At 42.4% G+C, this 18,571-nt stretch overlaps 1 protein-coding gene across 2 annotated transcripts in view; it reads left to right on the top strand.

Annotated features, from left to right (window-relative positions):
• Positions 1-16,228, top strand: part of sppl3 (signal peptide peptidase 3) — a 123,958-nt gene extending 107,730 nt beyond the window's left edge. For both annotated transcript variants that reach the window (XM_055655268.1, XM_055655271.1), the window contains 5 exons: positions 3,966-4,072; positions 7,033-7,196; positions 10,919-11,106; positions 13,503-13,612; positions 14,621-16,228. In XM_055655268.1, the coding sequence (XP_055511243.1) occupies positions 3,966-4,072; positions 7,033-7,196; positions 10,919-11,106; positions 13,503-13,612; positions 14,621-14,692 (641 nt within the window). In that variant the 3' untranslated portion in view covers positions 14,693-16,228. The remainder of the gene's footprint in view (positions 1-3,965; positions 4,073-7,032; positions 7,197-10,918; positions 11,107-13,502; positions 13,613-14,620) is intronic.
• The last annotated feature ends 2,343 nt before the right edge of the window (positions 16,229-18,571 follow it).

Raw genomic sequence — 18,571 nt, 5'->3', positions numbered from 1 at the left:
GTGATTTTATCTGATCTACACCTGATCTGAGAGAGCATATCACTCAGCAGAACGAAAATCATCTGTTTGAGATGTTCGTCGCAAGCATTTTTGATTTAAAGTGTTTTTTTTAATTGTTGGTTAAAAAAAGCCAAGTTTGTGTTTACATTTTCTAATATTAATTGATTAAAATGAAAGGCTGGGCTAGGCAGGACTTTGCTGTTGAACTCCATGTGGAAGGCTAAGGCCATTCCCTTAGGAGCTGCTGGCAATGGCCAGCAAGATGTGGTCCATTGATATAGTGGCCCTCTGTGCCGAAAGTGTTTGCAAAAGAAAATGGTCAATTAGAGGAAGTATAGGTAGTCCTGCTGTATCGTGACAGTTCATTTCCTAATAAAACCTCTTGCTATTGAAAATCGCTGTATGAAGGCAATTGTGTCAATGAGAGAAAGTGGACTAAAGGCTACTGAGTCTTCAGACTCGCAATAACAACGTTATTTTTCCCCGCAGGATTTTCAATAACAAAGGTCTTTTTGCGGTTATTGCAAACTAAAAAATACCAAAGGCTATATTGTTGCATTATTTAATAGAATATAATGGAGTATAACTGGACAAATGTCATTAGAAGCAATTGCTTGTCAATTTCAGTGGCCACTCATGGTGAAACTGACAGTGTGCTTCTGAAGGACAATGATGTCTTGATTACTACAGAGGGGTTGTATGGAAACAGGTTTTTCTCCCCGATGCTGTTTAAAATCAAGACGGCTGTATTTCTGTTGTAAATTTCTAAAGTAAATTTTCAATGGCGCTCCAGTTCCCGATCTAAATCACATTCCAACCACTGAGGGGCTCCCTCCCCTCTCACCAACATAATTCAAATTCATCAATCATATTATATGTAATTTGTGTTCACGTGCTATATCTTTATTTATCTTAAAAGATACTGGCACCTTCGGAACCACGGCCCAACATGAATTGGTCCTTATGAAAGAGGAAGAAACTAAATAAAACATTATTGTTTTGGGGATAGTATTCACAGATAGATTGTAAAACCTGCTTTGGAAAGTTAAAACCTAATTCATAGAGTTATACAACTTGGAAACAGGCCATTCGGCCCAACTTGCCCACACTGCCCAACATGCCCCATCTACACTAGTCCCACCTGCCTGGGTTTGGCCCATATCCCCCTACACCTGTCCCATCCACGCATCTGTCTAAATGTTTCCTAAATATTGCGATAGTACCTGCCTCAACTACCTCCTCCAGCAGCTCGTCCCATACACTCACCACCCTTTGTGTGAAAATGTTCCCCTCGGGTTCCTATAAAATCTTTCTCCCCTCACCTTAAACCTATGTCCTCTGGTTCTCAATTCCCCTTCTCTGGGAAAGAAAATCTATATATCTACCCAATCTAATCCTCTCATGACCATTGTTGAATGTTAATATTACATTTTCCTTTTTAAATTCTACCGTTTTTTCCTTTTAAGATGGGAAATGATTTTATTTAACATGCAAGTTTGTTTTCTTGATGAGATGATTAGGTGATTCGAATTAACGTTTTCATTTTAAAACGTCATTACTATTAGCCTGCTTACCGGTTCGTACATTAGATAGATATCACCTTCTCAATATTAACATTTGCATTTGTGTAAATCAACTATAACTGAAATGTTTCCAAGGCAAGAAAGTACAGTAAACCCTAGTTTTTAACGGACCCCTTTATTACCGATTTTGGTTATAGCGAACGCCATCCATGGCTCGCAAGGTGCAGCGTGGTGCCCTTCCCCCACCGCACGCTGGTTTGCTGCAGCTCATGTTGTAATACTGTGGTCAGCACGCTCTTCAGGCCACCACCACTGACAGGGCGCGCTCAATCACTGAGGGGCTCCCTCCCCTCTCACCAGCTACCGCTTCTTCCTTCATCTTATCCGCTCTCCCAGCTGCCTCCTCCTCCCATCACTCTGTCCACTTGGCCTCTTCAACTACACACATTGATAATACCGTACTTGATTATAGGGGCCAATCTGCATTAATAACCACCATCTCCCCCCCCCCCCCCATAATCTGTTATAACAAGGGTTTACTGTATACTGTATTATATGTACATTTTTCTCAGAAATCCATTTTAATTACTAGAGCCATACAGCCCACAGGAAGACTAATCATCCCCACGTTCACTTTTACTTCATCTCTTATCTAAGCAATCCCAATTTCTCTGAAATGCATTTTCCTGATACGTTGTAAATATTCCTTGCAGCTTTAGGAACCAGTTTCTCAGTGTTCCTGAAGCCAAGAGTGTTTGTATGCCTTGCCGCTCCACTCCCTCTGCATTTAATTTATCCTCATTTCAACATGGGTCACCACACACTGTTTCATCTGCTGTATATTCATTCATTCAGTCATTTTGTCATTCTGAATATATTCTCCTGAAGTCTGTTACTAATCTCTTCACTGTTTTCTGCACCTTTGTAAAATTGTGATGTTGCAACCGTGTCAATATTACAACTTGCTGTTCTGTGAAATCTCTAACTGAAAACTCGGTATGGAAATGGTCAGGCAGTCTACATTTCAAAATGACTTGCTTAATTTAGTTTCCCTTATTTTATGTATGATATGATTCCTTCTAATTTTCATCACTGTTTTGAAGGATTATATAAACCTTTATTATTGTCATGTGTAGGAAGGAACTGCAGATGCTGGTTTAAACTGAAGATAGACACAAAACGTTGGAGAAGAAGGCTTTTGACCCAAAATGTCACCCATTCCTTCTCTCCGAAGAAGCTGCCTGTCCCGCTGAGTTACTCCAGCTTTATGTGTCTATCTTTATTATTGTCATATTTATTTCTATCTTCGTTGTGCTATTGAGGGAGGTGGGCACATTTCATTAGACTTTAGAGATCCAGCACTGAAACAGGCCCTTCAGCCCACCGAGTCCACGCCGACCAGCGATCACCCCGTACACTAGCACTATCCTACACACTAGGGACAATTTACAATTTTACCAAAGCCAATTAACCTACAAACTTGTAAGTCTTTGGAGTGCGGGAGGAAAGCGGAGCACCCGGATGAAACCCACACGGTCACAGGGAGAACGTACAAACTCTGTACAGACAGCATCCTTAGTCAGGATCGAACCTGGGTCTCTGGCACAGTAAGGCAGCAACTCTAATGCTGCGCCACTGTGCCGCCATTCTTTAATTAGAAGAGAGCTTATCAAATCATTTTACACTCAGACTTGGTGCATAATGCAGACTCAACAAGTCCAACATTGTTGGAGGTAACATTTGAGACATTAAACTGCCGGCTCATTTGAGCATCAATGGCACTGTTTTAGATCTCGACCATTGCCATAAAATAGACAAATTATACCAAAATGAAAAACGCTTGTGATTCCCCATTGTCTGTTCAAATGTTTCCATGTGGTGATCCTATGTCCTCATCAAATGACAACCTGGATTTAAACTCTTTAAAAAATAACACCCACGGTTCCAATTATTTTATCATCAGTGGGTGTGTCCGGGAATAAAAGATTTTCAGGCATTTAATTATTGTACCAATTAACTAATATTTGTGGAGACCTGCTATGTTGAAAATAGAACACAAACTGCTGGAGTAACTCAGCAGGACAGGTAGCATCTCTGGAGAGAAGGAATGGGTGACGTTTTGGGTCGATACCCTTCTTCAGATTGAGAGTTAGGGGACAGGGAGACATAGACATATGGACGGGTAAGGTGTAAAAACACAGATCAAAGGGGGTGATGATCAAGGAAATTTAGCGAAATTGGCATGCCTTGAAGAGATTTCGCAGTGAATGCTGGAGTAACTCGGCAGGACAGGCAGCATCTCTGGAGAGAAGGAATGGGTGACGTTTTGGGTCGACGCCCTTCTTCAGACAGAGTCAGGAAATAATTTTTGTGTTTACAATAGAAAGCTATTATAAATGAAAGTGTTTCAGTTTGCTAATTCACTTCTTTGTTCTGTTACAGCTCTGGCAATGGGACTGTGCGTCGCCATGATCGCCTTTGTACGATTGCCAAGTCTTAAAGTTTCCTGCTTGCTGCTCTCTGGGCTCCTTATTTATGATGTCTTCTGGGTAGGTTGCAATTAAACAGTGCCAACGTTCCGCTCTTTACAACTTGGTTAATAACTACATAACTGTAAACACATTCACTCAACTCTATCTTTGTGCTTTTGCATGAAGACGCATTCAAATGAGTGTTTTGTAAATTCTTCAACAGCCGGTGAAAATGTACGGTGATCTTATAATGCATGTCAGTAAGCACCTGGAGATCCATTGATACAGAATATGTTAAGCTTGTGAGGCTTCAGTTAGAATTTTTTTGTATTGGAAGAATTTGTATATCCCTTGATTCATTGCGCTGCTCTGTCTCTCCTGAAGATGATGGCTCGTGTTGGCACAATTCCATGGGTCCTCTGGTGCATCAACCAAGTGGCCATTCCTCGTGCATGAGCCTTGTCGGTGAGTGCCGATGGGCCAACCCATCTCAAGGGCGTTTACAGTTGACCAGGTCCTGTGTCACCTGACGTCTGCCATCAGACTTCCAGCAGGGTTGCAGAATAGAAATGTGGAACCCTGAGCAACTTTGTCAAAGATAATGCAGCACGGATCACAGAGCAGACCAATATCTTTTTGTGTTCGTATGATTTGACTTTAGATTAGAGATACGGCTTTGAAACAGGCCTTTTGGCCCACTGTGTCTGCGCCAGCCATCATTCACCCCGTACACTAGCGCTATCCTACACAATTTACGATTTTACCGCTGCCAATTAGCCTACAAACCTGTACGTCTTTGAAGTGTGGGAGGAAACCCGGAGAAAACCCATGCAGGTCACGGGGAGAATGTACAAACTCCGTACAGGCAACACCCATGGTCAAGATCGAACCGGGGGTCTCTGACACTGTAAGGCAGCAACTCTACTGCTGTGCCACCGTGCCTTCATACCATAAGGTTAATGTAGGGGATGAATAATTGAGAGAACTCTTAGCTAATTGAATGACAGATTTGAAACAGCCATTTTAGCCTAATTTGGTTCAAGGTGGAGTATATTTTTCCAAATTATCTAATGCGTAAAAATATTATTTGTTGTTATAATAATTTGGTCAGCCTATTCCTTCCTTTATACGTCCATTCTGCCTCGAGGGTCTGAGACAAGTTGGAGTGTGACTTCATCAGCAACAGCAGACGGCATTTAGCAACCTCAATGTACACTTTTCCTGCCAACTTCAATGATGAATGCTAACAAGTCATTCGGTGGTGGAGTGCATTAAACATTAAATCTACTCTCTCTAGTAGACCATATTTATGCATCGCGTGGATATCCCTGTTCATTTCTCTATCTCATCCTCACTGAAGAAAACTAATTATAAATCAGCATGTTCAGGGATATGGCTAGGGATTTAATTTGATACCTTTGTGTTTCCCTCTCCCCAACACAGATCTGTACTCCAGCATGGTGCGTTTATTCACTAAGCCTTCATATTGTGTTTGCACAAAATGTCCTTTGATACTGTACCCAATCTATTTTTTTAATGTTTAAATCCTTCACTGAATATTGACATTGTTATGCATATGATGTAGTCTGCATTATGATTATGGTGCAACAAATCATCATCCGGGCTCTCCCGAGACTGCAGTGGGTTGAAGCTAAATGGCATACTTTGGTAACAAAGATCTGCTTTTCTTTTTTTCTAACTGATGAAGTTCTGTTTCTCTGCATTATTAATATAGTACTTGTATTGCTAAGATACAAACTTATTTATAACTACTGTGCCTCATGAATTTTAGGAGATTTAAAGATGATGGTGCTATTAAAATAACGCTTGCAATTTTTCACGGCCTTTTGTTGAAATGCAGGGGATGAGAAACTGAACAGAAAGATCGCATTCTTATCGTTATCACCTCGTCCCCAGCCCACAATGGACCTTTGTGGGCTCCACCTTTCCTGAGTCATCGATGCAGCCTTTGTTATGTGCTGTACCTTCTCATACCTTTAGTTTCCCTCTCCCTGACTCTGTCTGATGAAGGGTCTCGACCAAAAAAAGTCACCTAGTCCTTTTCTCCAGAGATGTTGCCTGACCCACTGAGTTACTCCAGCAATTTTGTGTCTACCTTTGATTTAAACCAGCATCTTCAGTTCGTTCCCACGCATAGAGCGCTGGCGTATCTCAGTCGTCCAGGCAGCATCTCAGGGAACAGGCAGCGTTTTGGGTCAGTACCTTTCTTTTAACTGATTGTCGGAGGGGAAAGAGAGCTGTCATACAGGACAAAGCCAACAGGTGATAGGTGGATACAGATGATGGGTTTAGATTGATAGATAACTAATGAGCATTTGAGTTGTTTCACTAGGGAAAGGCCATGAATGTGGAGTACAGCTTAGCTCTGATTAAACTCTAGCTGTGAATAAATATATCTGGTGTTGGATGGAACTACACCGAAGATGGACACAAAATGCAGGAGTAACTCAGCAGGACAGGCAGCATCCCTAGAGGGAAGGAATGGGTGATGTTTAGGGTCAAAACCCTTCTTCTGAAGAAGCGTCTTGACCCGAAACGTCACCCATTCCTTCCCTCCAGATATGCTGCCTGTTGCTCATCTTATCTGGGAACAGGGACATGCATGTTGGACGCTGATGCCAGCTATTGGGTCATCTTTGTTCTCGGGGACAAAAGAAATGTTAATTTTTCATATCACAGGCACTTTGTGTTTTACGTCGTGGTCACGCGGTTGAAAATCAGCGTGTAAATCAAAGAGGACGTAAATCAAACAAATGCCTAACAACTACCGTGCCAAACATAAATCTGAGCCAGGTTCTCCGAAAATGGAGGTGTGTAACTAAAACATCGGTAGTATTCTGACAAGCACGTTAGTCTAAAAACGTGTAAATCAAGCACGCATCAACGAGAGAAGAAGCAATAGCCAACTGAAAAAGTAGATTTGCTTAGTTGATTACAGGGAGTGAATGCACTGATTTGAAGTTGAGGTGTGTGGAGGGAGGAGTGCTTTCCTCTCACGTTGCCCTCTTGTCTTCCAGGTATTCTTCTCTGCCTACATATTCAACAGCAATGTGATGGTGAAGGTGGCCACACAACCTGCTGACAATCCCTTGGACGTGCTCTCCAGAAAACTTCACTTGGGACCAAATGTTGGACGGGATGTTCCTCGTCTCTCGCTCCCTGGGAAACTGGTATTTCCGAGGTAGGAACAGTGCCAAGATACATGAGCTTGTGAATGCACCTAGGATTCACATTGGACTATTATTTATGGAATAACATGAGAGGTGCTTTCTTGCAGTGGATGCGTGTTTTTCAAGTACTTGACTCAACCTGTGTCTATGTTGTGGAATGAACAGCCTTTAAAGTTTTATTTTCTGTAAGAGCACTGACGTTTTGTAAATGTGGGTGAGCGTTGCTAGGGATGGCGAGTTTAGTGTGAAGATGCAGCGCGGAAACAGGCCCTTCGGCCCACCTAGTTCGTGCCGACCAGCGATTCCCACACACTAACACTATCCACATACTAGGGACAATTTACAATTTTACCGAAGCCAATTGACCTACAAAAGTCTGGAGTGTGGGAGGAAACCGGAGCACCTGGAGAAACCCCACATTGTCACAGGGAGAGGGTACAAACTCCATACGGACAGCACCCATAGTCATGATCCAACCTGGGTCACTGGCGATGTAAGGCAGCAACTCTACCGTTGCGCCACTGTGCCACCTGTTGTATAACTAGATAAAATTATTTAATTGTGTTTTAGTACCAAGTTGAACTGAAAACCTGCTTCATAAACACGAACTGCAAAAATAATGTGCGTCAGAAATTGCTGAACAGATGATGCATAAAACAAGTACAACTGCAGTGTAGTTTGACATGGGTGCCCCAGGTTTCCAGAAGACATCGACTGGTTCAGAATTTTGAAATGAATGCCTGTAATAAAATCAGTACTCAATCACGCTAAGTTTCGACTTCCTGCTGAAATTTTGGATAGACCAAAAGTGGTTAGATTCAGTATTAAATATGTGTCTTAATCTTTTGGGGAAAGGAAGGCAACCTGCGAGTGTTCGCAACAGGCACGGCCAAGGCGGGCAGAATTCAACGGCAGAGAGTGTCATACAGTCTCAGCACAGAAACACACCCTTTGGCCCACCAGGCCACAGTATATTCATTATTTTATTTTCCCATGGAAAATATATCAAATCAAGAGGGCGTAGGTTTAAGGTGAGAGGAAGGAGTTTTGAAAGGAAATTGAAGGGAAAGATTTTTTACTTGAGAGAATAGTTTATATCTGAAATTATGGATGGATAGAGTATAGAGTGATCCACCATGGCAACAAGCCCTTCGGCCCAACTTGCCCACATCGACCGACATGTCCCAGCTACACTCGTCCTACCTGCCTGCGTTTGGCCCATATCCCACCAAACCTGTCCTATCCACGGACCTGTTTGAACTGTTTCTTAAACATTGGAATAGTCCCAGCCTCAACTACCTCTCCTGTCAGCTCGTTCCATACACCCGTATAAGATCACCCCTCATCCTCCTGCACTCCAAGGAATAGAGTCCCAGCCTACTCAACCTCTCCCTATAGCTCAGGCTCTCTAGTCCTGGCAACATCTTTGTACATCTTCTCTGTACCCTTTCCAGCTTCCGGTATGTGGAACTGGGATATTATGGTCATTGCAGATATATAAGTAAGGGAGGGCTGGCAGCTTCATGTTCTAGGCTATGGATTTGGATCGAGACCCTTCTTCGGACTGCGAGCCAGGGAAACTCTCCTGATTCCACTGACTCTCAGTCTGAAGATGAGTCTCGACCTGAAACGTCACCTATTCCTTTTCTCCAGAGATGCTGTCTGACACGCTGACTTTCTCCAGCTTATTGTGTGTATCTTTGGTTTAAACCAGCATCTGCTGTTCCTTCCTAAGCATTAGACAGAATCTTGTGAAAGGGTCCTGACCCAAAAGGTCGTCTGATCATTCCTTCCACAAATGCTGCCTGACCCGAGTCCTCCAGCAGTTTATTTTCTGCTTGCAAAAGTTGGCTGGAGTAGGTTGTTTGAGGGCAAAAGGGATATCTAGCGCATAAAAACAGGAGCGTTCAAGGCTTGCATGTTCCCATCAATAGGTACAGGGACAGGAATGTTTTACCGGGATTTGGATCAAGTGGAATTAGAATAGTTGGCCATTATGAAAGCGTTGAGACAAATGGCCTGTTCTTGTGCTGTATGACTCTATGCAGTCAGATGGGGAAATGGAATTGGATACAATCACTACATTTATAGCGGAATTAGTTTAGTTTCGTTCAGAAATACAGCGTGGAAACGGGCCCTTTGGCCCACCGAGTCCACGCCGACCAGCGATCCCCGCACATTAACACAAGCCTACACACACTGGGGATTTACAATTTACACTTATACCAAAGAATACAAACCCAAGCCAATGACCCTACAAACCTGTACATCTTTGGAGTGTGGGGGGAAACCTAAGATCTCGGCGAAAACCCACCCGGTCACGGAGAGAATGTATAAACTGTACAGACAGCACCCGTAGTCGGGATCGAACCCAGGTCTCCGACGCTGCAAGGGCTGTAAGGCAGCAACTCTACCGCTGCGCCACTGTGCCCCCCTTAACTACCTGTTTGTGACCATATTTCACACTTAAAAAAGCACGGCATACAAAGATATATCCTAAAGTGGGCAAATGGGATTCAAATAAAGGGGCAAAATTGGCATGGACTTGATGGGCTGAAGGACTGTATGGACTGCAAACATCAAGCATTCATTAACACTAATCCTACACTCTGTGGCAGAGAAATTTATCTGAGCAGATGTTTTGATATTTTTTAAACTAAGGTTTATGGCAGATTTTTTATTTGATTGATAGAATTCCCTTGGGCTGTGGTTAGATAAATAATCAGCTAACGTCTGCCATTTGTTCCCAATTTGAGTAGGGATATATTTAAAATTCTGATTACCACCCACCGATAGTTCATGCTTCTCGTTCCAATTCTGAAAAGCCCAGCAATTTATGTTCACAACTCAGTTCCATGCTGCGTCAGTGGCAGAGGTCCATGAGGTGACCACATCTTCATAATATGCAACAACTTCAATATATGGCAAAATATTCCAAAAATCTTTTTAAAACCGCACTTAGTGCTTAGTGTTCCCAACTTAGGACCACCAATTTGATTCACTCTACCCAATATCAGGATGAATCCATGTGTACAGTAGAGTTGGTGCCGTACAGCTCTAAAGACCCAGGTTCGATCCAGGTGCTGTCTCCATGGAGTTTGTACCTTCTCCCTGGGTTTTCTCCGGGTGCTCCGGTTTCCTCCGACGTTCCAAAGAGGTGCAGATTTGCAGGTGAATTGGCCTTGGTGAGATTGAAAATAGTCCCTAATGTGTAGGATTGTATTAGTGTACTGGGGTTGACATGGACTCAGTGGGCCGAAGGGCCTGTTTCCATGCTGTATATCTCCAAAGTCTCAACTTCTGATGCCATTATTTTTCCAGTTCGTGTTTATGAACAAAATAATGTTTAACCTAGTCACGAATAGATGATATTGAATTATTTGGCAGGCTTTCAGTTAACATTAGCTTGGTACTAAATTGAAACACAATTGAAACCATTAATAACACTGAAGAAGGATCTCAACCCGAAACATCACCTATTCCTTTTCTCCAGAGATGCTGTCTGACCCGCTGAGTTTCTCCAGCTTTTTGTGTCCATCTACAGTCTAAATCAGTCTCTGCAGTTCCTTCCTACACAATGATATTTAAATTGTTTTATCTAGTTTGTAAGATTCGCAACTTTTTGAACTGTTGGACTGTAATCACCACAGCAGGTTGAAATGTAGCAGGATGAGATTTTGTTTGAAAAGCTTGTTGCCGATTGAACACCCAGGGCAGCTTTGTGTTTGCATAGTTCCACAGGCACCCACTTTTCCATGCTGGGGATCGGAGACATCGTCATGCCAGGGCTTCTGTTGTGCTTCGTGCTTCGATATGACAACTACAAGAAGCTAGCTAACAGCGAGGCCATCCCTGCCATCGTACCAGGCCGAATGCAAAAAGTCTCCTACTTCCACTGCACTTTGATTGGGTACTTTATAGGTAAGTGGAAATAACTCGCTGAAAAACCAAACAAAAAGTTCAAAAATGATAAAAGGGCATTTTATGCAGCTTGTCTTGTAGCAGCAAGTCAATGGACGGCAGAGATTTACTCCAGTTACTCCAGCACTGAGTCTATCTGTGGTATAAACCAGCATCTGCAATTCTTTGTTTCTATAAATCTGAATCAAATGTTGATAATTAGTGGGAGAGATTCTTTATCAGAGGGTGGTAAATCTGTGGAATTCATTGCCACGGACGGCTGCTGAGACCAAGTCATTGGATATTTTAAAGGTGGAGATTGAAAGATTATTGATTAGTTACGGGGAAAAGGCAGAAGAGAGATTGAGAGGGAAAGATAGATCAGGCTCGGTTGAATGGCAGAGTTGACTTGATGGGCCAATTGGCCTAATTCTGCTCCTATCACATGAACATGAGCATTGTCATGTTCACAATGCTTGCACTCTCACTGTTGTAGAATAAACCGTATCCAATGAGTAGTTTACACCACAGTGCTGTTAATGATCTGTATAACTTCTTTATGACTAGATTATGTGCCTTCCAGTCTTTGGCAAATTTTGGAGCTGGTACTTAAAGGCAATACAGAAACAGAGGGCTGCATTGTTAAAAAGATCTTCTGCCTATATGGGTGAATTTTATTTTACTGGATGAGGGCACTGGTGGCAAAAACAATATTTATCTGTCTCTGATTACTATGATTACATGGAACCAAGTCCTGTTCGTATGTGACGTGGCTGTTACTGGGAATAGGGAAATAGTGAATAGTGAAAGGCCTGGAGAGAGTGGATATGGAGAGGATGTTTCCACCAGTGGGAGAGTCTGGGACCAGAGGTCATTGCATCAGAATTAAAGGACATTCCTTTAGGAAGGAGATGAGGAGGAATTTCTTTAGTCAGAGGGTGGTGAATCTGTGGAATTCATTGTCACAGATGGTTTGGAGGTCAAGTCAATGGATATTTTTACAGCAGAGATAGATAGATTCTTGATTAATACGGGTGTCGGGGGTTATGGGGAGAAGGCAGGAGAATGGGGTTAGGAGGGAGAGATAGATCAAGCCTTGATTGAATGGTGGAGTATACTTGATGGGCCGAATGGCCTAATTCTGCTCCAATCACATGAACTTACTGCTGCATTTGTCCTTCCAGGTGGTAGAGATTGTAGGTTTTGTTTTGACACGGTTGTAGTAACTGCACTTGACCAGCTCTGCCAAAGTTGCAGCTTGTTCTGGATCACCTTTCTTCATTAATCAAGGCAGATATTCCTCAGCACCAGGTTCATGCACTGTCTTCCTGCATGGTTGTGTGCAATCTACCACTGGGAGCCTGGTTCCCAGCACAAAGTGGTGCAGTGCAGGGCAGGGCCTGTCCCAGTCCAAGTGGCCGTCTGCACTCTCTGAGCAGTGTTGCCAACCAACGACATTCCACCTCAATACTTGATGTATAGGGAGGGAGAGGTTGAGTAGGCTGGGACTGTATTCCCTGGAGCGCAGGAGGATGAGGGGTGATCTCATGAAGGTGTCATCTTGAGAGGAAAATCATGAGACAAATAGATCGGTCATGCCCAGAGTAGTGGAATCGAGAACCAGTTGGCATGGGTTTAAGGTGAGGGGGGGGGGGGGGGGGGGGTAATCATTTTATAGGAATTTTAGGGGTATCATTTTCACCGAAAGGGTGGTGTGTGTATGGAACGCGCTGCTGGAGGAGGTAGTTAAGGCACGGATTATCACAACGTTTAAGAAGCAATTGAACAGGTACTTGGATGGGACGGGTTTACAGGGATATGGGCCAAATGCAGGCAGGTGGGACTAGTGTAGATGGGACATGTTGGTTGGCGTGGGCAAGCTGGGCCAAAGGATCTATTTCCACACTTTTATGGATGCATATCCATCCATGCTCTTCTTATCCGTGTGCCTATCTAATAGCCTCTTAAATACCACTATCCTAGCTGCCTTCATCATCACCACAACACCTTTTCTATAGGTTTTTATAGCAGGTAATTTGTCTTGTAAACAATGTCGTTTGAAATATTATTTTCTTGTTTTGCAGCACCTTGCAGATGTGCAAGGTGTTATGAGCTTTATTTCCCTTGCATTCTTGTTGATGAAAAACTGATATATAATGTGAGATTAGTCAAAACATAAAGTTGAGGCAGGTACTATAACAACATTTAAAAGACGATTGGACAGGTATGTTGTTCGGAAAGGTATAGAGGGATATGGGCCAAACGCGGGGCAGGTGGGACTAGTATAGATGAGGTATCTTGGTCAACATGGGCAAGTTGGGCCGAATGGCTTGTTTCTGTGCTGTATAGTAATGTCTTTGATAGTAATTTGCCTCTTTTATAACCTATCCTTCTGATCTGACTATCTTCTAATTTAGGTCTTCTGACTGCTACTGTAGCATCAAGAATCCACCGGGCTGCTCAGCCAGCACTCCTGTACCTTGTTCCATTTACATTGCTGCCACTTCTTACCATGGCTTATTTAAAGGTGAGTACACAAATGATCAAAACCAAATTAAAAACAGTTTTGTGGGTGTGAGCTGTGTTGCAGAAAGCAACATCTATAACTCACCCCTAAATATTCTCAAGAAAGTGAAGCATCTATTGTCTTGGTTGGAGTCGTTTCTTAACCATCTTTTCAGATATAAATTCTTGGCGTTTGAACTGAGAGAAGGTTTTTCTCAAAATTGAGTTACTGAGTAAAGGCACTTTTTTAAATTTAAAAAAAGATTTTATCTTGATGTATATATCACGCTGTGGTTAAAAAATCCTCCGACAATTGTTCGGTTTCTGATGACAAAGCAATGACTTTGGGACATGTTGGCCGGTGTGGGCAAGTTGAGCCGAAGGACCCGTTTCCACTCTGTATCACTCTATGGCTATTAAATTATTTATATTTTTCCAATGCTGATATTTCATCTTTGGCTAATGTGCAGAAAAATATAGTACAAAATAGTCACTGGGATTGTACTAATTATGATAACAATAGGAACATTATTTTGAATTGTGTTCGAAACAATTCACATTTCATAATGTCGCAGAACTCCAGAGACATTTGTGTGTGGAAAAAGTGTATCCCCATTGAACCAATCAGCAGTTCATGGCTATGAATCAGAGGGGCTATATATATATATATATATAACTGCTTAAGTTGTTTTGCTAGGCTATTCCCGGTGTAAAGAAATCCTATTTTAAAAAAACATCATATTTATAAAGTCTATTATGCAAATTGTGAATTTTCTAGAGTGACACAAAGTGGGTCAGGCAGCATCTCTGGGGGAAAAGGATGGGTCTAGAATTTTCAAGCTTACCAATTTTAAGTTTCACTCATTATCCTCCCGTAAACCAAACCAGTCAGAGTTTGTGGCCCAGTGTCATATTTGGTAACATTTCCATAAAGGGCCTTGCTTGTTTAGTATATTGAAGGTGTTATGAAAGTGCAGTAGGTTATTGTCCAGGTAGGCTCTGATTGCCAGTCCTGTCTTGTTCTCCTCAGGGTGATCTACGGCGTATGTGGTCCGAGCCCTTCCACACCAAGGCACAGAGCTCCCGCTTCCTGGAGGTATGATAGCCAGTAGAGCAGCCGAACGCAGGAATAACGTACGCTGGGCACCAGAAGATTTGTGTCACGTGGTTTCATTCTTCTCATCAAACATGATTGGTGCTTAAAGTGTTAACAAACAAACAAAGGTTGCGGAGGAAATGTTTATTTTCCTTTTGTGGAATGCAGACTCTGTACAATTAATTCAACTCATCTGCAGTCTTTGGATTAGCAACAGACACTCACACCCTACCATGTATAAATACAAGTTTAAAAACAAACAGACCCACTTTTTAAAATGACAAGATATCAAATCTAATCTTGTACATCCAGCTGCTACACAGAAGATGCAACTCTGAAGATGCCTCTTTGAAGGGACCAGCGACTCTTTAATTGTCTTGAACTTTAGGCTAAAGGAGAAGACAAGGCAGCAACAAACCTTTTGAATTCAGTAATTACCTGTCAGGTGACTTATTTGTTTCTTCCTGCAGATGTGAGTTGGGTATACAGTAGAATCTGTGCTATAATTAACTTTACACCTGAGGTTTTGTTGCATTGATCCAGAAAGGTGAAGACGCCAAGATGAATCATGTTGTGTACTTAAGTGGCCTGTTGTAAATTTTAGCATGTATAGCATTAAATATCGCTTCAGTATAAGACCTACTGTCTCCTTTTCCAAATGCTCCTCCTCCTATACCATATGTGAGTTTAGAAATGTACTTGTAGTTTGCACTTGTACCTGTGTTAATGATCCCACTTGACCTTGCACAATTATGATTGGTGTAGCAAAAAAAATTAACCTTTTTTATGGTTTGTCCCTTTTTCTCCTTTATTGGTTTGATTAATTTAGCAAATGCATGTATCATAGCAGTACTTGTTCTTTGAACCCTCTTGACTGTAGTGGTGAACCCCTGTAAATATTTTTTTTGTATACATTTGTTTCAATGTGCGTTGTTGGCTCTACATGTTGAAAAAGTGTAATCTGGTCCAAGTTTACAAGCAGTATCTGTTTTGTACCCTGGGTTTGTACTTGGTTCCTGTTACTTTAGTCTGATACTGTCGCTGCAGCACAGTAACACAGGGCGGCCAGCGAGGAGCGTGCTTGTAACATTTAGCATCGTTACTGAGTGGATATAGACTGCCGTTGTAGTCTCCGCACCCAGATACTGCATCAGACCAGTGCAGGGCCCAGATCCAACATGAACTAACTCCAAGAGCGCTTCAAGTTCTTCCATGCCCACCTCTACCTTGCCATCTGCCCCGACACATGCCCATTCACCACGGCATACACAAACAGTGTTATGTGTCACTTTTAAAGAAGGAAGTGTTCACATTTCCTAAAAAAACCACTGAGTGTAATGTTTTTGTGCTGTAGACTAGACAAATTGCTGAGCCATTTGATAGCCTCTGGCTTTGCTGAAAGCCTTCAAGTGGCCTGAATACTGTACAATCATCTGTACACCATTAGTGTATTTCTGCCCCTGGATATGAACATTATCTTCATCTCTATATAACATGCACAGACAAGATTCCTTTGTAAATAAAACCAAAAGTTTAAGTGCACTTGTGTGGTTTATTTGTGGTGTTGTGCAAGTTTCATAAGAATGCAAGGAATTGTTTGAGTTTATTGCATAAACCTGCAGAGGCGAGGGCTTGGTTAAAATGCTGTTGATGTGTGGATTGGGCAGGTTGTTAATAGTGGAATAGTAAACCAATTGGGCTGAGCTGACTGTTTACAGCAGGTCATTCACGGTGTGAGTTGAAGGTTTATTGCTTTGAGTGGAGACCTTTGGAATTATAATTTCCCAAGCACTTCTGTGTTTGCGCTAAAAATGTAATTCTATAAGGAGAGGTTCTTCTTCTTTTCGTGTCCATCTTGTTACAAATGTTGGCCTCGCTGTCATCATCCGTCCTGTAAAGGACGCAAGCTTCCGGCGACAAACAGTGGAAGCCGTCACTTGTCGCAATAGATGATGGTGGTAGCAGAATTAGCTCCGGATACTTCCCGTTTCCAGCCGGACGCTTCTTTCTGTTATGGGGCCATAGGGAGAGGTAACGGTGTTGTTGTGTAGGAAGGGAGTTATTCCAGCTTTTTGTGTCTAATAAAGGTATCGTTGACTAGTTGGATGCAAAATGCCCACCTCTGTGGGCATTTTGCATCCAACTAGTCAACGATACCTTTAATAGACACAAAAAGCTGGAGTAACTCTGGAATGGTTACAACAAAATGGGTGATGGTTCCGGTCGAGACCCTTCTTCAGACGCGCGACCAGAAACGTCACCTATTCCTTCTATCCAGAGATGCTGCCTGGCCCGCTGAGTTACTCCAGCATTTTGTGTCTATCTTCATACTATTAAAGGGCACCGGTACAGGTTAAGTACTGGTAATGGGGAGCAGGGGAGTAGAGAAATAGCTGCACGTGGACAACTTATGGAGCAGTCAGCATCCTCATTAGCCAGAATCACAGCACCACAAGGCCCCAACACAGACTTTCAGTGGGAAATAATTTAGTTGGATTCTGTAAAGGAACACACTAACTAGTTGTATAACAAACCAGAAATTGCTGGAAGTGCATTCCCAATCAGAGCCAAGTTTCGGTGGAACCCCTCGCATCTGAACTATCTTCCACCATTAATGTGGACTCCACCGGCAATGGTAAGGATGTAAAACATCAAGTTCCTTATGGATCTTCCCAACGGGGAATGCATAGTGTGAAGTTTATAGTCTGCAGGTAACCGATGTTCGAGGGAAGAACAAAATATTAATATTTTAAGTCTATAACCCGTCAGCTTTGCTAAAGGGTGCTCAGCCTAAAATATTAACTATGATTGTCTTTCCACAGATGCTGCCTGACCTGCTGTGTTTTCCAGCATGTAGTTTTAATTTCAGATTTCCTACGGGTTATTTTTAATTTTCATGTCATGTTTGGACTTTCCATTCTTGGCAACGGGCTGTTTGGACAAGCCAAGCTGCCCTGATGATCATCACCTCCATGCTTCCCTTGGGTCAACTTTATTAGATATACAGTGCTCTCCATAATGTTTGGGACAAAGACCCATCATTTATTTATCTGCCTCTATACTCCACAATTTGAGATTTGTAATAGAAAAAAATTGCATGTGGTTAAAGTGCACATTTTCAGATTTTATTAAAGGCCTCTTTTATACATTTTGGTTTCACCATGTAGAAATGACAGCTGTGTTTATACATAGTCCTCCCATTCCAGGGCACCATAATGTTTGGGACACATGGCTTCACAGGTGTTTGTAATTGTTCAGGTGTGTTTAATTGCCTCCTTAATGCAGGTATAAGAGAGCTCTCAGCACCTAGTCTTTCCTCCAGTCTTTGGAAACTTTTATTGCTGTTTATCAACATGAGGACCAAAGTTGTGCCAATGAAAGTCAAAGAAGCCATTATGAGACTGAGAAACAAGAATAAAACTGTTCGAGACATCAGCCAAACCTTAGGCTTACCAACATCAACTGTTTTGAACATCATTAAGAAGAAAGAGTGCACTGGTGAGCTTACTAGTCGCAAAGGGACTGACAGGCCAAGGAAGACCTCCACAGCTGATGACAGAAGAATTCTCTCTATAATAAAGAAAAATCCCCAAACACCTGTCCGACAGATCAGAAACACTCTTCAGGAGTCGGGTGTGGATTTGTCAATGACCACTGTCCACAGAAGACTTCATGAACAGAAATACAGAGGCCACACTGCAGGTTGCAAACCACTGGTTAGCCACAAAAATAGGATGGCCAGGTTACAGTTTGCCAAGAAGTACTTAAAAGAGCACCCACAGTTCTGGAAAAAGGTCTTGTGGACAGATGAGACTAAGATTAACTTACATCAGAGTGATGGCAAGAGCAAAGTACGGAGGAGAGAAGGAACTGCCCAAGATCCAA

Source organism: Leucoraja erinacea, chromosome 25, assembly GCF_028641065.1.
Source record: "Leucoraja erinacea ecotype New England chromosome 25, Leri_hhj_1, whole genome shotgun sequence".
In the NCBI taxonomy this organism is placed as follows: Eukaryota; Metazoa; Chordata; class Chondrichthyes; order Rajiformes; family Rajidae; genus Leucoraja; species Leucoraja erinaceus.
Note: the sequence above shows the minus strand (reverse complement) of the source record. Positions and strands in the feature narration are given on the sequence as shown.